General features: G+C 40.4%; 1 protein-coding gene across 7 annotated transcripts in view; it reads left to right on the forward strand.

The window, feature by feature from the left end:
* ZNF106 (zinc finger protein 106) overlaps positions 1–22,915 on the forward strand; it is an 81,407-nt gene that overhangs the window by 26,267 nt on the left and 32,225 nt on the right. For 5 of the 7 annotated variants that reach the window (XM_032781512.2, XM_075065445.1, XM_075065446.1 and 2 more), the window contains 9 exons: positions 2,376–4,505; positions 5,456–6,098; positions 7,830–7,899; positions 9,298–9,452; positions 9,559–9,619; positions 9,975–10,343; positions 20,265–21,054; positions 21,582–21,637; positions 22,738–22,883. In XM_032781512.2, the coding sequence (XP_032637403.1) occupies positions 2,376–4,505; positions 5,456–6,098; positions 7,830–7,899; positions 9,298–9,452; positions 9,559–9,619; positions 9,975–10,343; positions 20,265–21,054; positions 21,582–21,637; positions 22,738–22,883 (4,420 nt within the window). The remainder of the gene's footprint in view (positions 1–2,375; positions 4,506–5,455; positions 6,099–7,829; positions 7,900–9,297; positions 9,453–9,558; positions 9,620–9,974; positions 10,344–20,264; positions 21,055–21,581; positions 21,638–22,737; positions 22,884–22,915) is intronic. The other 2 variants (XM_032781515.2, XM_032781517.2) reach the window with 2 other exon arrangements.

The raw sequence follows: 22,915 nt of genomic DNA on the forward strand, positions 1-22,915 counted from the left end.
AATCTTTACCAGTTCATCCTAACAGTAATACCTTGCACTTACAGGATATATAATCTTCATTAAAAAGATCTTGATTGCCAGGTAGGGAGAGAATGAATTTACCAATATTCTACTCAAATAAATTGCTCAGTCACACTTTGAGACACACGGGTTGGGGAAAGAGCTTGTAGAATAGGGAATATCTTGTCTTTTGGTCTTAACTTTTTTTACAGTCCAATCACTGGCAAATTGAAAGAAGTATTGTCTCATTTTCACGTTGTAGACTTCCCTGAATTAAAGTGAAAGTCATTGCTTAGTCATCCCATGGGTGATAGAATGATGTAACTGGAAGTGCAAGGAAAAAGCTTAATTACAATACTTTGGTTAAAAATTTAAAGCTGCTTTGTAAAATTCTGCTTTCCAAGGGCAAGCAAGCCCCCCCCCCCCCATCTCTCCAACAGATGAAGCAATTTTGGGATGTAATGGTAAGCGTGGGGAGAGGATCTTGCACTTAACCTGACAAATGTTCATGACAGTTTTACAAAGCTAAATTAAAAATATCAGCTTTCGTTTCCTGGGAATGGAAAAGCAAATATGTATTTTACCAACCTGGAAGCTGAGTTTTGAATAAGAGAACATTATGCAGCCTTCCACAGCATGTTTGTTCTCCAAGCTTGGAGAGAGCCAGTAGAAAGAGAAATGGAACGTAGCAACTAAATTAATCATTTCCATTTGATGTATTTAGAGTAGCTTTTTCATTGCAAATAAAATAATATGCTAGGATGCTGTTTGATGCCAGTTTAAGAGAATTAGGAATCGGATTGGTGCAGATCATCGATGTTTAATCTAGTACTTTAAGCTTTTACATAGAAGATTAAGTCGGTAGCTCTTCAGGTTACAAAGAAACACTGTTCATGTTTTGAAAGCTAAGTGATGAAAACATCATGAAACAATAATCCTGATACATATCAGTTGGCCCCATTTATTTCAGAGGTGTTTTGACCATGAAACTTTATGATGATTTAAATGGCCACATTATAAAATATGTCACTCTGATCAGAGTACGTAAGATAGAGGTATAATCATGTTTATGATCTGGGCAATCTGAGTGCTATCTCTTTTTTGGTTCCACCAAAGGGTGAAGATTTGGTGAGTACCACCTCATTTTCCGCAATCTTATCCCAAAAGATAACAAATCAGATTAATTACAGATTAAATTGTACAGTATAGGTTGAGACAGCCATGTAATGGGACTTGAAAGGAAGAAGTTGTCTATCTTGTGTCATCTTTTTTGCAAGCAACTTTGCTAAGTATTGGTTAGCTATTTTTGTAACCTACCAAATTCTTATTACAACGTTTTCTGCCTATTAATAAATTGTGACTCTTGAAATGCCAGGGAAAGCGTCCCATTTGACCTCCCCTCAGTGCGTTTATAGCTTCCTTTCTTCTTGTTAACTCATCGCTTCCTGCATTTCCTCCTCAACCCATATCTATACCACAATACGTCAGATTTGTGTACATTTACATATGGGAAAAATACACCTCAGAGTGCCCCCCAAAAATGAAACTAACTGACACTTACTAACCATTGCATGCCTTGTATTTGTATTACAGTAGCCCCTAGAGGCCCAAACCAAAATCAGAGGCCATGTGCATCTTTTTTCCCCCTCTTCCTTTTTCCCCTCTCTGAAGTGCTTAAAATCTCTTACATGTTTATACTGTGCCTAGTACAGTGTGACCCTAATCTTGGTTGGAGCATGTAGGTGATATTGTAATACAAATAAGTAAATGATCCAAATGACGACATAACTGACTGTTTGGAGGGACCTTATGTGAATGAAACTTTTTTTTTTTTTGGTCATGGTATAACTTGATGACACTTAAAATACTGATTTATTTTGCCACTTTTCACATCTGGTATTAACTTAAAATTTTTTTTTGTTTGTTTTGCTTGTTTGCTTTGTTTTTTAACTGTACCCCATAGAGGTGCAAGAGCTTTTTGGAGAGGTATTGTCAGTGTTTTCACTCTATGCAGGCTTTGTGGAAAAAACAAGAGAAGTTGGCTGTCTTAAGCAGACATCATTGCTAGAATGGATTAGGAAAGCAGTAAGAATTACAGGTTTTCTGCTCCAGAGGCAAAGTGCATAGCCATTTCCAGATGTTAGTAGTTTGGGAAACCAGTGTCCTGCCAAAACAACCTGAACTTGCTATCCTATGTGGTGGCATTGTTACCTACCAGCCTGCTTTACATCTAAGGCTTAATGTGTATATATTTGTTCTGGCATATTTTTAGATCATTTTGAATAGTTTGAGCTTGTTACCTCTTTTACAAAACTGGGATAGATTGGGATATACTTTTCAGTCACTGAGCAGACATATTTCCTTATGTTTTCTAGGCAAGTTGAAGCTTGCTGTAGAAACCAAGAAATAGAACCCAATGATAGGAGACCACAGAGAAGGCGAGAAGAAAGAGCTGTTTATAAAGACAGAGAAACTTATGATCCATCCTTGTGGCACCATCATGGCCCATCTCAGAGGGACTGGAAATGGGGAAATGATGGCTTTATGAATCCAAGGCAAGGCAAATTCCCACATTCTACGAAGAACCCTATTGCAGACCGGCACCTCAGTGATCCCAGGGGATGCTCAGGATGGCATCAAAATGGTTCTGCAGGCCTTTCTGGTCAACATGATAACCATGGGAATTCTGGAGGTGTTTGGCATCCAAATGCAGGAGGAGAAATGTCAAAATGGTATCAAGATGTCAAAGGAAGAAATTCCAACTGGGATTCTGAAGGAACAGGTGACTTTTCTATTTGGCATTCTAAAAACTCAGCAAGAAACTGGAAATCCAGTCCTCAGGGTGCAAATGGCTGGAATGTTGGTGGCACAGAGGACACACATGAACTGGGAAGAAATAGGACTGGAAATTCTAGTGCCCACACAGAAGTTGGAAGTATTGCATGGGAAAAAAACACCATTAAATATAATCAGGAAAGGTATACACGGCAGTGGCAGGCGAATGACCAATTGGATTTTACTAGTGATAAACTCCCTCCAGTGGGGGCACTGGATTTCAGTATTTCTGAACAACCAGAGAGTAAAATGTCCAAGATGAATGGAAAGAGTGGCAGCACTTCCAAAGATAAAATTCATCGCTGGACTCCTTACCCCTCCCAGAAAGCTACAGACCAGCAGCCATGGTCTGAAGAAAATGTTCCTAAAACTTCAGAGGAAAAAGATTCTGTATCTGTACCTTTTCTCAAGACACCCATGAAAGGGATGGATCTTGAAATAGATACAACAAGCCTCCCAAAACTGATAACGTGGGAAGAGACCCTTTTAAACCAGCCCTGTGACAAGGCCACTGCTGACCAACTTGAATCTTGCAAGATGAATGCAGACTGCCCCAGTGGAGGAAGATCTGACCAAGAGGAGAGCAAAAGTAACAGGATGCCATCACTGAAATCCCCACTTTTGGTTATTCCAGACATGAAGTTATCTTCCCAAAAGCAAGACCCAAAGAATCTCTTGAAAAATGTCAAGCTTCTATTATCATCATCCCCTGGAGAACTCCAGAACCATTCGAATGCACTAAACTTAGAAACTAATCGGTCCTCTTCTTATGTATCCAAGTTGCACAATGCTTGTAGCATAAGAGGTAGCAGAGATACGCTTGACAGAAACCAGAGACAGCCTATTGATAGCCTAAGTGAAGAACTACGAAAAGCCAAAGAGGAGTTGCAATCCAATCTTGCTCTGCAAAATCCTTACTTAAGTTCATACAAAGATACAGAGAGTGATCTAAATGGTGGTCGGAATATAGAGGAACCCAGGAAGGGTTCTTCAAAGACTAATGAGCCTAGAGTTGATACATTAGAGGATGTAAGTGAAGAGTCTGAAAAGGCTGAAGCAAGGGTCGAAAAGCTACGTCCTTTTATTAATAATTGTTCACCATGTGAACATGCTGCCACCAGAAAGGAAGGTGACACAGAAGCATCAGGCAAACCTCTCGATTCAAGTATTATAACTGAGAAGCAAAAAGATTCTGAATTTCAAATGGAGTCAGTGAACCCATCAAGCCTTCAAAACAATTTAAGTGATGAGCTGAAAACCTCTCAGGAAGGGAAAGGTGAAGATCCTGTCAAATCAAATCATCATTTTGATATGGAAGGCTTTGAAGACAGTTTAAATCATGAACTGCAAAAAGGAGGTGGTGGCCAACCTTCAGGCCCTCTTCTTCCTGAATTAAGTAAACTTGGCCTCCCTGCTTCCCTCCAAAGAGATCTGACACGACATATCAGTTTGAAGAGTAAAGTTGGGGCACATCTTCCTGAGCCCAACCTCAACAATGCACGACGTATTCGAAATGTTAGTGGTCATCGAAGGAATGAGACTGAGAAGGAGTCTGGACTTAAACCAACCCTGAGGCAGATTATTAGTGCATCCCGAAGAAACATAAACTGGGAACAAGTCATCCAGCAAGTAACAAAGAAGAAACAGGAGCTTGGCAAGGGTTTACCAAGGTTTGTAACCTTTTAACTTTCAAACATGGATCTTGTTATATCTGAGTCACAAGACTCTAAAGACTAGCATTTGAAGAACTGCGGAGATGAATTCTACCATACCATATTTGTCTGTCGATAAAGACACACATGCACACACTTGCCTGCTACTTCAAGCAAGAAGTTGATTCTGATCATAGTTTGTGACTAACAATTCAATACATATGACACTGGTAACATTAGGTTGTATTTTAAAGTTCTGTTAACTACAAACATGAATAGGTATAATATGAACAATTTTTGCATGTGATCAAATACTGAGAAGTACTTACATCATCACAGGCAAGTTGAATGCATCCCTTGCTGTAGTAATTCTATTTTTTTTAATTATTAGCAATTTGTACATTTAAAAAAAAATCTAAATAGTGATTCTCAATATCATATACATTGAAACTCCCTTTAAACTTAATGTGAAGACATGTATTTTCAGTCTGGCTTGTAACTGCAACATCTTATTGTCTCATCAGTCTTTGAAACAGGTAATTCTGTAATGAGTGTCTGAAAACTATAGTAACTTTACTTATCTGTTTTAAAATTCTGTTTCAGAATACCCTGTATAAGAGGGTAGCATGCTGCATTACAACTCTGACAAGAACTTCTGTACAGGTTTCTGACGTCAAACTAAGAGGGCCAAATTGACCTTTGCTTCACCCTAGAGCTAATGAAAATCCTGCTTTTGTGTTTGAAAATAATGTCATGGCTAAGCACTAGCTCAATAATGAAGTTATGCAGCTAGGGTCCTTCCTTTTTAGATTACACAAAAGGCAGCACAACACTAGTGTTGTCATCTTTTAGTCCATCAGTGTATACCTGGCTATATATGTAAAATTGTTCTTTTTTTCTAGATTTCTTTTAGTGCTTGTCTTCTGCTCTTATACATTTACAATGTTTTTTTTTTGTTTGTTTTTTAGATTTGGCATAGAGATGGTACCCCTTGTTCAGAACGAGCAGGAAGGTCTTAATTTGGGTGAAGAACCTGAGCTGTCCAGCCTAGAAGGATTCCAATGGGAAGGGATTTCCATTGCAGTATCTGGATCAGCTAGGAAACGCAGCCTCTCCGAAAGCAGTGTTGTGGACAGGACTGCTTCTGTTTATGGCTTCTTCAGTGACCAAGCCACAACAAAGGAAAGTGAGCAAAAGCAAATCATTCCAGCCTGCCATTCACATTTTATAGCACCTGTATATAAAACAAGCGCTGATAATGTGGCCAACTTCAAACAAGCGACATCCTCTCTCCCCTCATCACCATTCATGTCTGAAAGAACTGAAACTGTTATCAATGGAAGGAGACACAGCCTACATACTCCCTCTGATGTTACAAGCCTCACAGTGTTTACCACAAAACAAGATCAGGAGAGCCCAGAATATAGAATACCACTTCTTGAAAACAAAAATGCATTAGAGCTCACAGGGGAAGGAAACGTTTTGGCTTCAAATGGAGTTTCAGTGCATGCAGGATCAAACTCTGTAGATGCAGCTACAGACAGCAGCTGTACATCTGGAACTGAGCAGAATGACAGCCAGGGAATTGGAAAGAAAAGAAGAGCAACTGGAGTAAGTGTAGTTCTGCATATCTTCAGGATATTAGCAATAGAAATGTTTCTCTTGTTGGTTGTCATTAAGTTTAGGATTTAATCACTGGTATTTTTAATAAGTTATGGACAGAAACAAAAAATCATGGCTCATGACCTGTCGATGACACTTGTGCCATAAATACTTCTGATTGAATCTTAAGAGGGGATGCTGCTGGAAGTGTGGGGCGGGGGGAACCCTGGAGGGCCCTCAGTTGCACCGGCCGCCCTAGGACTGCTCCCAAGAGCGGTGTTGGGGTGTGTGGGCTTACCCCATTCCACCCACCTGGCATTCCAGCCCACAGAGTTTTGGGATGGTGGAATGGGATAAGTCCCCATGCCCCAGCTCCGCTCCCCAACTGAAATGCCGGACAGACGGAGTGGGACAAGCCCCCATGCCCTGACCCCCCCCTCCTCCCCCGAGCAGGAGTGCCGGTCAGGCGGAGTGGGGTAAGCCCCTTGCTCCCCGGCCCTACTACGCTCCTTCCTCGACCAAGCATCACAGTCCTCATTGGTGAGTACAGTATTAAATTGTTTTAAAATTGTTTAAAACTTATGCTGTATATATATGTATTTTGTCTGGTGAAAAAAATTTCCCTGGAACCTAACACACACCCACACACACCATTTACATTAATTCTTATGGGGAAATTGGATTCGCTTAACATCATTTCACTTAAAGTATCATTTTTCAGGAACATAACTATAACATTAAGCGAGGAGTTACTGTGTATGTATAGGCAAACTCTAATATTGTCCAGGACAAACACACTGATTCTTGGCATTTCTTGTTTCCCTTCTGTACAGTGTCTCTACTGAAAGGATTATGTTCATAGGACCTTTGTGGTGGTTTGACCCAGGATAGATATCCAGTACAATATAATTGCAAATATTTTTTGTCCTCTTAGATTGAGTGTGTTTTTAACTGACTTTAAAAAAAAAAAAAAATTAGACAAGGTGGATGAAAGATGCCTTCATGATACTTCCAGTTCTTTTTAAGATTTCCTGTGGTTTAAAGAACAGAAAACTGCCACTGCCCAGAACTTATAGACTTGGCCTTCTGCCTCTGGAAATGGGTCTTCAATAGAATGCTGATCATGTTTCAGACCTACTAGGAATGTTAAGCAACCATGGAACAATTGGTTTTCTGGTAATGCCTGGTTTTATGGATGCACTTAAAAAGAGAAATACACTTTTGTAGTAAGGATGTCTTTAAAATTATGCCATGGAAGAAAAAATACCTGGGAAAACTTTATTTTTATTTTTTTTACCATGTGCTCCAGTAATCTTGTTTGTTTTGGGCCTAATGACTCTTTCTGTGTGTGTCCCTTTTTCATTTGAAATTTTATTTAGCATGGTATTTGTCCCTTTCTAGATTATAACTGGTCTTATTTCCCCATTCATGCTCTTATCACAGTAAATGACATTAGATGGACATGAAGGAGAACATCTTGGCCAAGTGGAAGCAGGAAATTTATTTCTAGCTCCTTTCTCTTTTGAGAGAAGAGGCAACAAAGTATGAGTGAATGATGTTATAACAAAATTCTTCTGCATGTGTTCTCTCCTCTGGCTTTAATCTAGACTTGCCTGGGAAAGACATGGTAAATATTTAAATTCGTATTGTAGCCCTAGACATTTGTAGGATGTTGACTTAAGTTTTTTAATTATATTGTTCTAATTTTAATGAATGAACTTTCCTCTTTATAACTTTTAGGAGGGATCATCTCCTGAAATCCCAAGTCTAGAAACAAAGAATAAAAGAAGGAAAATTAAAGGCAAAAAAGGTAAGTGATACCAGGTATGTGTGGGAGGACACAGCATGAAGAGGTTATGAGTATATGCCAATGCTGCCTTGATAACAGGCAACTCTCCTCTTCATTGTGATTTTTCGGTTTGCGCTTCCCCCTCTTCGCCTCTCTCAGTTTCATGGTTGAACACTGCAAGGCCTCTGATACCTTGTAGGCTTGTCCTACATGAACACTGCAGTTCTGTACCTGTGGCTGACTGGGACATTGTGCTCACTAAAGGCATACAAAAAGGTGCCTGTGAAGATGTCAGCCAAGCTGTAACTAGATGTTGACAGGTAGGTAATGTTGGGAGCAGAGCAAGAAAGTGAGAGTGTTCTTGTTCTACTCCACCTCATTGTGTAAGATGGCTTCCTTAGTCTGTTCTTGCTCTCACACAACCTTAAAATGTGAGCTATAATTTACTTTTGAAGCTTTTCTGATATTTCTTTTGTATATAATGTGTAATGAAGTAAAAGTGTTACTGGGCTGAGTGCTAGCAAAAGCAAAATTAAGAAGTATTTTTGTAAAACTTTGCTGTTCCTTTGGAATCTTGTTCCAACACCTGAATGACATTTTCCATCTCACAGAGAGGAAGGATGGCTTTGTTAAGGCATATGACTTGGAGTCAGGATAACAGAGTTCTATTCCTGGTTCTGCACATTTTCTGTGTGATTTTTGGGGCATATCACTTAATTTTTCTTTGCCACCATTTTCTCAACCTTAAGAAGCAGATAAGACTTTCCTCGCATGAGTGTTGAGACAAAATTGATTGTAAAGAATGTTGATTTCATCAAATGGATGATAATGATCATAGCCTACCAGCAGGAAATTTTGTTCTTCTCACTGACCTGCAGTCCTCAAAAGATAGTCAGTTTCCATGATATGGCTGCTGCCCATATGGCTAAATGGGTGCTTTTTTTTTCCTTTGGTCATGTCAGAGGGCTGGTAGCCAATTCTGATTACAGGATTTTTGGATTCAGATCATCATCCTCATGCTGATATAAAGTCATACTTCCCCCACTTTGTCTGTCTTGCTAAGAAGGAGATGCAGCTTATCCCTGTCTAGCGAAGTATCTGCTTTGTTCCCTGTTGTGAAGGCCTGGAGGACAAATAAAACTTCCTCCCAGAAAAACTCCAGGGAAATAGGGCCAAAAGTGCCCCTTCTGTGGTGTTCTCCTGCAGCCTTTTGACAGTCTCTCTGTTCTTCCAGTCCTGCTTCCCCTTCTGTTGGAGTACTGACTAACACTTCCAAATCATCATATGAGATTTACTGAGTTCTTTGTGTAATGCTGTGATACAGAAAAGTTTACGAAGATGTCTCCACAAAAGTGACCTGTTAAAATGAATTGTAAAACATGAGCTGCACTCTATAAATTGTGCTTATTTCTCTTACAGAGCGTTCTCAGGTAGACCAGTTGTTGTCTATTTCCCTGAAAGAAGAGGAGTTGAACAAGTCACTGCATTGTGTGGATGACCGCCTCTTGCAGGCTCGGGCTGCTCTGCAAGCAGCCTATGTTGAAGTTCAACGATTCCTTGTATTGAAACAGCAGGTAACTGCAGGCTTTTTGTGCTGTCTGAACTAGAAATTAACAGCCTTCAGTTGTGCTTGATAGGGCTGATTAAATCACCTTTTTCTCTCCCCCCTTCCCCCCCCAGATAACAATGGAGATGAGCGCATTGAGGAGTCAGAGAATTCAGATCCTGCAGGGGCTACAAGGTACTGAGATTTAACAAAATTGCAGCGCTAGCATTCTGACTTGTATTCTGTAAGCTTAAGCTTGTGTGCTGATCTTGTATTCAGTTCAACTTCGAATTTGCTCATGAAAGTTCAGGATAGGTTGATACAACTTAGTAAGCTTCCCATGTCCGGTTTTGTTAGGCCATTCCTGCGTTGCACTGTAAAGCTTTCTACTATTCAGATTGGATGTCTTTTCAGAAGTGTCATGTAGTGAGCTCAGTAAACTCTTGATTGAATTTTTTTCCTTCTTATCTCCATTTATTTCCTCTTGAGCTGTTAAAACCAAACTTCCCCAAACAGTTAACATATGGGTATTTGCTTCTTCTTTCTCTAGAAACGTATGAACCTCCTGAGAGGTCAGAACAGCTCACCTGCAGCATCTCAGATGAAAGAAGAATTAGCAGATCCGTGACAACAGCTGATCTAGCTCTTCCTCCTTCAGGTCACTTCTTTCCCCTTCTGGAGACTTCTTCATGTCTCTCCTCCCATATGTCCCCTTCTGGTACTCCCTTGGGAGCCTCTCTCCGTGTGAGCACCCCTCCTGTCTTCCAAACCCCTAGTACTATCACTGCCAGCACTGTTCCTGATTCATCAATGCAAATTAAACGAGAACCTATGTCTCCAGAGCATGGAGACGAAAGTGTGAATACCATGCTCCGTGGCTCTGTGTGTACTGCACAAGCAGAACTGCAGCAGAGGAATGGTATGTTGGTTTATCTTCCTTTTAAAGACTAGTTTTGTGGGAATGGGGAAAACCACTTTGTTGAAAGAGTAAAAGTTATTTAGGCTTCAAACCTGGAAGCTACTCTCCATGAGTAAACCCCCATTGACTTCAGCCACGGTAATCATCTTGCAGAATTGGGGCCTTAATTTGTAACAGACTTAAGTTACCTTTTTTTTTTTAATTTTATTGATTGGTTTAAATGCATATCACAATTTCTGAAACTAAAGGCTTATACTTATGCTTCAAAAGAAAAAAAAAATAAAAGGCCAGGATTTGCATGCAGCAGTCTCTTAAAAATAGTGTGTGTGTATATATAATATAGTATTATAGTGGCTAGTGAGATTGTATATGCTTCTAGTCCGTATTGCAACTAGAAGCAGTACAGCACTGGTAGCCACCAGCACGAGGCAAAAAGTGCTTAAGCAAGAGATTTAAGCACACTTTTGGCCAAACTAAATTAAGGATCTTCTGTGCTTTCTGGATGGGTCCAAACGGGATTAAAAAAACAAAAACATCCTCTATTACTCTTGAGTTACAAGTGGGATTTAATAACTAGATTCAGAGATCACATAGTTAATACTACCCTCTTTCCATTGCTTGAAATCTGAATTACCATGAATGGTATTAAATTATTTTCATTATTCTCTGTTTAGCCTTTATCCTGCCAACATATATGCTTAATTTTACTTGTGTGAGTGAGCTCATTGAAATGAATGGGACTACTAAAATGAGTAAAGTTAAGCAAGGGTTTAAGTGTTAGCAGGATAAAGGTCATGTTTGTGAAATTGAAATCCGGAGTGTAGCTGGATTTACTTTGAGAGATTGTTTAAGAACAAAATAGATACATAAAAGCTTCTGAGCTCCAGTTTACTTTTGAAAGGGATTTAAGCCCAAGGAACCTAAATCCCACTCATTTTTTCCCCCAATGAAATGCAGGCACTTTTCTGCACATCTTACCCTCGGTATCTACCTGGGCTAGACTGGGGTGAAACACACACCTAACCAGTGTTTGACCTTTCTTCTCCTAACCTAGGCCAATCTCAGTGAAATAAACAGAGGAAAAAAACATTTTTTTTTTTATATAAGTTAAACATACTATATATTGTACTTCATAAACGTATTTATTTCTCAAACATAAACCGTACATTGTCCAAAGTAAAGCTTACAGTTTTGTATATAAAACAGAAGAGTCCATGGTATAATTTTTTTGGCACTTTCAGATTTATTTTTTCCTAGTATGGATTCTTGTAGCTATTATATTTCTTATGTTCAACTAGGTTGCATTAATGTGGATATATTTAATTTATTATATTTTCCTTTTTTCAATTGTAGCATCTAGTAGGGGACATGTAGGTCTAAAGATATGTAGACAAAATATATCCAAGGCAAAGTATTGCAATTATTAGTTTAATTGCTTATAGTGTTTTACCCTGAATGTGGTGTTTGGCCTAAAACAAGGGTGCCAACTGCCTTATCAAGTTAAGGTTGGGAGGGATAGCTCAGTGGTTTGAGCATTGCCTGCTAAACCCAGGGTTGTGAGTTCAATCCTTGAGGGGGCCACTTAAGGATCTGTGGCAAAAATCAGTACTTAGTCCTGCTAGTGCAGGGGTCTCAATGACCTTTCAAGGTCCCTTCCGTTTCTGGGAGATAGGTATATCTCCTATTATTATTATTACTATTTATTAAGTATTTGTCTTTCCCATTTTTAATGGCTTACGCAGTTAGTGATTTTTGTCATTTTGGGGGGCATCAAAGATGAGCAGAGAACTGCTCCTGCATGCAACTAATGTTGAGGAGCTTTTGGAGGGTATGGAACAGAGACATAAGTGATTGCTGCGGCTGCAATGGCATAATGTCTCTCTTGCAGAATCTTCAAACTCAGTGCTCTTATTATAAGCTTCAATGACTTGTTTAGTGGCACAGTTCAAGTTAAAGAATTGGATTCAACTAATTTTGTACATTTTGAGATGAGCATGAATCTTGCTATTTAACTTGTTGCAATGCTTACATTTAACTTTAGAAGAATTGTTTTCATAACTTTAGACCATTCACTTGTATGCTTCCTACTACTTTCTTTTTTGGTACATTAAGTCTAAACTGTAGGTTGGTCTTTGATAGTCAAATTAATTTCTGTTTGCAATATTGATCAGTTTTCATATCTCTCTCACACACAGTTAAAATGAGCAATAGCCACCTTGTGAATTCAGCACTAGAAAAAATGCAGTGAGCTAACCCATTCTACAGAGATTCACCAGTGGATATCTTGCCCACTTTCCGTAGATTTATATCTAGCATTCCAAATTCCCCCAAAATTCAACTCCACATCCTTGTCTCTTTAACATGCAGATGAGTTGAGTTGATTCCACTGAGCTATGCGCCTCTCTCCAACCTCCCTTCACCTCCTGTTTAGGAAGTTCTCTAACCCCTGTGTTTTCCTAATAGGGATTGCAAGCACCTTGATTTCATCAAACCCCATTTTAAAATAGCTAGGTTTTTATTCACAGTGTAAATTAGAAAACTGTTTCTGTTAAAAAAAACAAACAAACAAACATTTCAATGATGTTAAATATGTAGTGACAGAAGTTTTTTAAAAAATGGCAGGAGTCAGAACACTGATAATGTACAGAAAAATCTTAACTTTAAATGAACAAAAAAGTACTGTATTTTTGGCTTCTATCAGTTATATCTAGGATGTGAATTGAACAGTTTGCATGCATCCCTGCCACTCCAATATTCTAATTTGATATGGTCACAACTGTTTAAAGCTTGCTTAAATATTTGTTTTTTCTGCCTAGATATGAATCTAAGAGCATCCATGTGTATATCGGCAGTGGTCAAAAATAACTTAAATTGCTCAGAAAAATAGCTTTTCATTAATTTGATAAATATGCTGTCTTCTCAGCAATTGCCTGAAGGGAAGCCTTAATTATAAAATTAGAAAGCCTGGGATGGCCAATTAAAGTAGAATAATTTAAAAGGTCATCCCAGAGAATCAGATGTATACCATCTTGTGTCTGACTGAAAACTATCAACTTTTCAAGAAGGCTGTAGAAGCTTTAACTCACTTTTTTCAAAGAGATTTCTAAAGAGTAATATTTTTGTGATGTGATTAGCATCTCCTTTCTGTCAAGAGCCTGTCCCATGTCGCATGAATAGGGATTTTTGGAATTAATAGTATTTGGCATTATTAATATGGGAGAACAGCAGACTCTGATTTAACCATAAATTCTTTTATTAAATCCAAAGGTCAAATGGTATTTTATACAGTTGCTTTAAACATGTCGAACTATCTAAAAATAAGCAGTCACTACACATAATACAGTAATAAAGTATTCATGAGCATATGATCAGTATTCTTACAAATAGGCCAGACCTGGGGAAAACTGTCTCATCCTGGTGTGCTCCAGCATGATCAAGTAAGGTCTGACAAAGAACCATGAATCTGAAGGTTCTCTTTACTGTTCAGCTAACTTGTTAGCTTTAGCAAAAACCCAATTTGAAGCAGTTTATCCTTGTTGTTTTCCTTCCTCATCTCCTCCTCCCCTTCTTTGCTTACCAACAGAACAGTGGGACGGTTTTTGTTTTTCTTTGACAGTTTTTCTTTGTCTTGTTACTGCAGCTTTTCATTTGATCAGTTACTTTTTGAACCATACGTTTTCCCAGCACTAAGTAATATTACTTATTCTCACAGCCTTCTTTTACTTGCTGATTGTGCCGTTTTCTGTACCAGTCACAAACCAAATATATATTATTTTCTTAGCGTAAGTATGGTTGATTAAATTTCATAATTATCCCTACATTCCCCAACTTAAAACCTGCATACCTATATAGGTTTTACTATATTAAGCATTTAAATTACATTGATAAATGACCAAAATTGGAATGATAGTCACTACCATGGATATAATCCCACATTGAATCCCAGGAGGGGCTAGCCAATTCCCTGTTGTTTTCCTGTTTTGTTGTTGCATTTCAACAAGGTGGTCAGAGGTTCTGGCCGCTAAACTTTTAAGATCCAAGCTTAAAGAATCAGAGGGGTAGCCGTGTTAGTCTGGATCTGTAAAAGCAGTAAAGAATCCTGTGGCACCTTATAGACTAGCAGACGTTTTGGAGCATGACCTTTCATGGGTGAATGTCATGTCATGCATCTGATGAAGTGGGTATTCACCCACAAAAGCTCATGCTCCAAAACGTCTGTTAGTCTATAAGGTGCCACAGGATTCTTTGAAGCTTAAAGAAGGAATGGAATGTCCAAACTCAGGTACTGTCTTTAAAGCACCCTTCTGCAATTTTAACTTTGCCTATATTTCAGTTACATTATGAAAAAACTGGCAGTGGATATGTTTTTATTTATCACCACATGAAATTCAAGTGTGAAACAGCACATAGGGCAATTAAAATAACATTCCTGGGTCCATACCGGATATGGTCCCCTTCACCCGTCGCACAATACATTCTCAGTATAGGTAGCTTTTACCTTACCAGATTTCCACATCTCAACTGTACTGAGCAATTTATAGACAGTTCCCCCACCTTGTAAGCCCCCATGCCAGCAATTCTGACTGTAAGACATTAAACCTATACGTGTAACATACTACTGTTTAAGAGATACAAGTCTTCAGCTTTTCAGATCTTGTCATTGTCTTGCAACAGTATTTGAGGAGGGAAAACAAACTCCTTTTACACCATAAGGCCTGCAGTGGTTTCACATTTAACTTCATGAAGTTGGAGCCTTGTTAACTTTCTTACTGTGCACCAACTGATATCACCGTTCTTGTATGTACCAAATTTAACTTTTTTCTGTGGTGATAAAAGGGCAAGTTTTCATGCTCCATATCACTTAAGGCTGTATTTACTTTATATAGCAGGTATCCCCCACATGCTGCACATGTTATCTTGAGAACACATTGACAATCCCATACTTCCTTTAAAAGCAATTATGTGTATATTATATACCATGAACAAAGTTTCTCTAACGAGTCCTTGGTATTGTGCATCCACTGGATGAGGTACATTTGCTGCAAGCTTCTGTTTAAATGCTCAGTCATAGTTCCCAAAATGTCTCTCTTAGTTTGGTTTCAGAGTGACATACCAATCCCAGACAGTTCATATCCCAGGCCTTTTCCCCGAAGCTCCTTCGTGTTTCATTGCTACCTCACCTTATGCATTTTAATATACATTTTTGTCCAGAAAGTCCTTTCAACAGTTCTTAACCATATGCCATCAAACTCCAGTGGGCACAATCCATCAGATAACTGCAGTATGTGCAGTATCACTGGCACATACATAAACTGAACATCATTGTACAACACTTCTTTAAGGAGTCTTAATACTACTTAATTACTAGGGTCTGCCTCCACCCTGGAGCGTCCTGGCTTTTCCTTCTCTATATATGGTATTTGTGCTACCCTTGTTCCTACTCTCCTTGATTTCCAAAAGGGTACATATTGATATGCCCATTTCTTGTAAATTTTAATCAGACACAAAATATATAATGCCCCTCATGCCTAGCCTATCTATATTCCTTAAATAAGGATCACAATCACCATTTTTCACTTGTTGTCAGGCCACTTAAATGAAATATAAATAAAATAAAAATAAATAAGCAATTGCAGAATTGTATTGATATCCAGTGACATTGAAATACATGTCCGCATCTACCTGAAGAAACACTTAAGTGTGTGCAGGTCCAGCGCACTGGAGTCAGATATTTTGGCCAGCAGTACCCACAGAGGGGCAGCACCCATTACTCTCGCCCCTCTCCTGTTAATATGAGGCAACACTTCCCCAACCCTCCTCAGTGCCTTCTCACCACCTGTGGGTGGAGTTGGAGCTCTGTGTAGTTCAATCTTAGTCCAGTTTTTTTTTTATTGTATATAGTTTGTATTCATGTTAGTAGTTTTAGTGTTCATGTTAGTTAGCTTTAGTAGCTTTTCCCCTGGTGATGCCCTCACTGGGGTTCAAACACTGTCTTTTGTGTCGGGGAGCAACCCTGAGCAGAAGTCCCCACATACAGTGCTTGCTTTGTCTTGGTGAGGCCCACCTCAAAGAGCATAGTTCAATCTGTAGATCATTCAAGAAAAGGACTGAGGTGACCCAGGACCTTCACCTCAAGAAATACCTGCTCAAACAGGCCATGTGGCCTGATCTGGTACCAATGTCCTCATCCAGCCAGTGATCACCCTCTTGCTCTGAGTGCAGCCGCTTCACTTTTGGGAACAGGCACACCTCCAAAGAGGTTGAGGAGCCATTCCTCGTCAACTGCACCAAGGAAAAGGTCACATAAGACCAACTGAGATCACTCCAGGTCTCAGGTGACTCTTCTGTCACATACTGATAATACCATCACAATATATTATGTAAACGAGTAGGGGGAGCATGTTTCAGGTTGCTCTGCCTAGAGACAATCAATCTGTGGCAATTTTACATCAAGGTGGACATTACTCTAATAGATGTTCACTTCTGTGGAGTGCAGAATCATCTCATGGATCCAGTACTCTTCACTGAGTCATGAGTGGCACCTGAAGATGAGTGTCTTCCAGGTCATCTTTGCCATGTAGGACATGCCCACAGTTGACCAGTTTGCCACAAACGAAAACAGGAAATGTTGTGTGATCTGCTGGGGGGGGGGCGGGCTCAGTCTGGGCTCTCTCTCTGACACCTTATACTGCAGCTGGCAGTAGACTCTTCTGTACATCTTTCCCCCAAACCTAGTGATTCCCCAGGTCATCCTGAAGCGCAGGGCTGATTCAGCCAAGCTTACCCTCATAGCCCTGGCATGGCGGAGACTGTTGTTTCTCCCACCTTCTTGTGCTATTGATTCAGCCTCTCATACCACTTCCTCATTGCAACCTGCTCACTCAGAACCACGGCTGCACTTGCCCTCCAATGCTAAACTCCTTGCATTTCTCAGCATGGCTGCTGCATGGTTGAATGAAGAAGAAGAGCGGTTTCCAGCAGCTGATCAAGAAGTCCTATTCAACAGTAGCAAGTCCTCTCACAGGATAGCCTACTTAGTGAAGTGGAAGCGGTTTTTGGTGTGGTCCTTAGCCTGAGGACTCCAACCGATGTGGACTTCTATTGAGGACATCTTGGAGTACCTGTTAAACCTCCAAAAATTTGGGCTTACACTCAGTTAATTGCTCTTTGCCAACGGTATGATCATGAGATACCTGAAAGGGCTTCTCTGTTTAATCCTTCCAGTGCAAGAACTGGTCCCCTTGTGCGACCTAAACACTGTTTTGGTGGCTCTAATTGGCCCTCCATTCAGGCCCCTAGCATCCTGTCCGCTGGCCCTCTTGTTTCAGAAAACTGAGTTCCTGGTAGCCATTATGCCTGCAAGGAGGATGTGAGAGTTGCAGGCTCTGATGGCAGGGCCACCTTAAACACAGTTCTCCAAAGACAAGGTAACTGCAACTACACCCAAAGTTTCTAGCTATAGTGGCCTATGTTTCATCTGAACCAGGCAGTATATTCAGTGTTTTCTGCTTGTGCTCAGCTGGTAATAGCAAGGACTGCATAATCAGGGGACAGGACCCCTACTGGAGCCTCACTAGCAGCAGCCTCTTTAGCAGCTTCATCCACTCTTATTTTTATTGCTCACTTCCCCATGTCTGGAATGAGCTTTTATCTTAACCACATCTATCACTGAGTTATCCAGTTTATCTACTAATTTCCGTATATACATAGGACAAAAAGGGCTTGATAGTATACAGGCTTGTGATTTGCGTACTACAAAATGAATTCATATTCCACCAAGGGAGGTATGTTGTCAAGACATCAGATCCCTTGAGAGTCTGAACATATTACACCAGCCAGTACTTGTCCTTTATTACACAGAGATAATGCCTCTGCCACAGAAGCCAATTCAGCATACCTGGGTGAGCGAGTGTGTACTCGAGAAGCGCAGTCAGGAAAGTAACAAATACTTTCCTCATGGATTGTATTTTCTAAATGGACAACCAACCTAATTCTCCAATACTGAGGGACAGTCTACACTCATTGATATATTTTGCTTTGCACAACCAAATCTCTGTACAACCTTTCCTGAGTGATGTACCTGAGTATTCGGGTTCTAATATCTAAACTGTATAGTTAAATCTATTCACCTAAATTTTGAGTTGTTGCTGATTATATACTCTATGTATCATATGACTTTTAAAAAACTAACTTTGTATTGTGAATAATCTAAGCACTATGCCCAGACGTACAGGCTATATAAAATATTGTGATGGGGCAAGGCCAGATGGCTACAGTAAAGTACTGAGAAACAGGTATGTTAGCCCCAGGCTAAACAAATCCTTAGGACCATGGTAACCAAATGGCAGTTGCTCCAGGTTAATCAAGACACCTGGAGCCAGTTAAGACCTTTCTAGAAGGCAATGGAGATAGCTACTTTAATTAGAACACCTACAGCCAATCAGGGCAGGCTACTCAGGGCACCTGGGTTTAAAAAGGAGCTCACCCCAGTCAGGCAGGGAGGAGCCAGAGGAGAAGGAGTGCGCGTGAGGAGCTGGGAGCAAGAAGGCAAGGAGCTGAGAGTGAGAGAGTGTACAGCTGGAGGATTTAGGAGACAAGCATTATCAGACATCAGGAGGAAGATCCTGTGGTGAGGATAAAGAAGGTGTTTGGAGGAGGCCATGGGGAAGTAGCCCAGGGAGTTGTAGCTGTCATGCAGCTGTTACAGGAGGTACTATAGACAGCTGCAATCCACAGGGCCCCTGGGCTGGAACCCGGAGTAGAGGGCGGGCCCGGGTTCCCCCCAAACCTCCCAACCCCTAATCAGACACAGGAGGAGTTGACCCAGACTGTGGGGAAGATCACTGAGAAGAGCAAATCTGCAAAGAAGCGCAGGACCCACCAAGGTAGAGGAGGAACTTTGTCACAATATATATATAAATTTAACATTAGTTTTAATTACATTTTTACACCTGTACTACACAGGTTCAGCCTGAATGAGGGGAGCCCAAACAGCAAATCCTGTGACTACAGTCCCTTTTTGGTGATAGGACAACCCCATAACATATTGCCATATTGTCAGTATACGGCCCTTCAGAATTTAAATTATGTACTGCACATCGCATAAAAGGGTTAAGGCCCCTTTTTTAGAGAGAATTTCTCCAGGACATCATGTGGAGTACCACAATTAACATTCCTGTTGGTAAGGGTGAGCAGTGTTTTAGAGGACAGACTTCAGTTTGGTGGTCTTCCAGCCGCGAGGGCCACTAGACTAGGTCTAGACACTACCATTTTTGATTTTACCAGACAAAAGATACTTTAAGGGAGTATGAGCAAGATACAGTATTACGCATCCCTACCCCACCAGCTATCTAAAAATATTAGAGCCCACTTGCTGTTGCAAGTGCACTTTGCTTCCGCGTGAGTTTGTTCTTAAGGTGGATTCCACTTGACATGCTAATGACACTTTAAAAAAAAAAAAAAGTATTATTTCAAATTAAGGCCAGTCAGCTATTAAGAACAGACAAGGCTTACATAACTAACACAAGATGTATGTGCGCTTCTTTTGGTATTAAGAAAACAGTCTGCTTTTAAACATCAGAGGGGTAGCCATGTTAGTCTGGATCTGTAAAAAGCAACACAGAGTCCTGTAGCACCTTATAGACTAACATACTTATTGGAGCATAAGCTTTTGTGGGTGAATGCCCACTTCGTCAGATGCATGTAATGGAAATTTCCAGAGGCAGGTATAGTGGCACCTGTTAGTCTATAAGGTGCCACAGGACTCTTTGTTGCTTTTAAACATACAGCTATGTTATGGATGTAAATTTTCAAATAGATTGTAATAATTCTTGCAGCTCATTATTAATATACCAAGGGATTCTTATGCCTAAATATTAATTACTGCAGAGTGAACACATTGTTCATCTCTTTTTTCTTCAGTAGATATCAGCCAGAAAACTTCTGTGTATCCAGTTATCTCCACAATCATGTCCTTGTCAGAGCTGACTACTTGTTTCCAGCAGACTAATCAAGATGTTCACAAGCCTGCTACAGATAAGGGGCGGACCATATTATCTGGGAACCCTTCCCCTTCACAATCGCCGTCTACTCTCAACAAACAAAAAGGAGCGATTGAAACTCTGACTGAAATCACCTTACCAGAACAGCGTAGCAGCTCCCTTGCAAATCAGTCTCACTCTTTAGAAACACCTTTGGACAACGATCCCAAACTACTAGCAGAACAGCCTGAGCATCCAACAGAATCCACTCTGGTCTCTCCAGAAAACAAAGGAAAAAAGAGAAGGAAAAAGCTAAGGAAAAAGAAAACATTGCGAGCAGTCAATGTGCCTGAGAACAGTGACACTGAACAGGATGTTATTGACTCTAAACCTGTTAGGAAAGTCAAGAGCGGGAAAGTGCCCACTGGGGGAAAGGTTACTACATCCACCTTTTCGAGACAGGAGGATAGGGGCACTCATGAAGTAGACAGGAATAAAGATGATAATGAGAGTGATGCCTCTCTGGAATTAGTAGAAACTGCAAACCCCCCGTTTGAGGTGGTGGCCATCAACTCATCAGAGTCAGGAGAGGAGAAACCAGACAGCCCATCTAAGAGGGACACCGTGAAATCCTCGGAGCAAACTTTAATGGAGGCATCTCGCTCTGGTTATGATGAAGTGAGCTCCACCAGTGAAATTGGCACAAATTGTAGGGATGGCATCAATAGAAGGTAAGGTGGAAAGTGGGTTTGTAGTAGATCAGGACAGATTTCTCACATAAAAAAGGTCTTCCAAAACTTTCGTTCAACGGCCCTTTTTTCCTTGCGTGAAAAGCTTAAAGCATGGAGACGTGGGAGCAAATCTCATTCCTCAAGGCTTCCAGCACTGATATGAGAAAAGATGAATATTTATGCCTGTACATTCTGCTAGTTAAACCGTCTGAAACTCTTCTCCATATGCATACAAAAACAGTACTTATGCGCTGTTCCATACTAACTTCTGCAGTAACTAAAGTAAGGCCCCCTTCAGAGAGGAGTGTGTGTGGTTTGTTTGGTTTTTTCTTTAGGAAAATTACATAGGGCTTTTAGCAGTGAGTGCTTTCATAGCCCACAGAGGACTCCTATACTTTCCCTACAGTACTTCTGATAAAATATCCTGTTCTGGAGTATCACTGAAGTTCTTTACTGAAGTACATTTCACTACCTTTCCTGAATACCAACAAGCAAAGTCAAATCTCTCTACTCTTTTTATTTTACAGTATGGCTGAGACTCTCCCTTCTGTATCACCAATGAGATGTTCAAAGAACTCCTCAGGTATATTATTGGTGTGCTTTGCTACTTTAAATGGGTATAGGATATCTTCTGGAAATTTTGAGTTAAATTACAGTCCAAATGTGCTTTCAAAATATTGCTGTTCTTTTTGATCTTCAGAACTTAAGCTCAAAATAAGAGTAGAAGACAATGCATAACAAAATCGTCAGCATGGGTCACTTACCCTAATCCTCATAAGGTGCACTGTGCCTGCTTCTGTTTCCCTTTTGATCCACAGTCCCTCTTGGGTGGTGAGGTGAATTTTAGTAACTTGGGTAATGTAACTGTCTGGCTATGTAGAAAGCTCCTCTTATGGGGATAAACTAGTCCAAATGCTAAAATACGTACAAGGCCCTCCTTCCTCCCAGGGTTCAGACAGCTGCCTCGGTGGTCATAAAAGAGTTCAACAGTTCATGTCCCTGATTGCTGGGGTAGATATCAGATTTTGACCCTCCCCTGAGCTTGGTAGTCTTTGCAGCTTCTTCTTAGGGTCCATTAGTCCACTACTTTCCAGGGTCTTTCTGGAGATGTCTCTGTAAGTCTTTCCCCTGGTCTCTTTAAACAGCCCTTTGCCATTCCCTACCTCGGCTCCTTTTCCTGTTCCCACAGGGAACTATTGCCTGTCTCTCTTCTGATGAGCTTCCCCAGCAAGCTGTTCTATGCCCTGGATTTCTCCGCTGCTGGCCTTTCCAGATCAAGCCCTGTTTTCAGTTTCATTTCCAGACCTCTTCTCTGGGCTATTTTAGAAGACATTTCTTAGCACATCTTGCCCTTTCTGGACATCACCTCATACTGAGAGAAGGCTGGCTGCTTTTATAGCTCATTAGGCAGTCACATGACCCCTTGGTCGTCCATGTGCTCCACCTGAGAACTACAACTTAGTCCCTGATGTTAAAGGGACTGAGGCCCCATAACAGGCATGCTGACCACCCCTGCTCTTAAAGAGCTAGAGGTCTGTTACATTTTTTTTGATTGTTTGTTTTTACTTTTGCAAAAGGTGATGATAGTCAATAGTACAGATAGTCTTATTACGTATGCAAAGTTTGTGTGAATAAAACATTCCGATTGTTAAAGCCAAGCTTTGATAACTCTCCATTCTGCAGAAGTGTCTTCAGAGCCAGGTGAGGATGAAGAACCTACAGAGGGGAGCTTTGAAGGACACCAAGCTGCAGTGAATGCTATTCAGATATTTGGGAGTGTGCTTTACACCTGCTCAGCAGACAAAACAGTCCATGCCTACAATCTGGTTGTAAGTAGGGTCATCATGGAGACAACGTACTA

The sequence above is a fragment of the Chelonoidis abingdonii genome, chromosome 4 (assembly GCF_003597395.2).
Source record: "Chelonoidis abingdonii isolate Lonesome George chromosome 4, CheloAbing_2.0, whole genome shotgun sequence".
NCBI lineage: Eukaryota > Metazoa > Chordata > Testudines > Testudinidae > Chelonoidis > Chelonoidis abingdonii.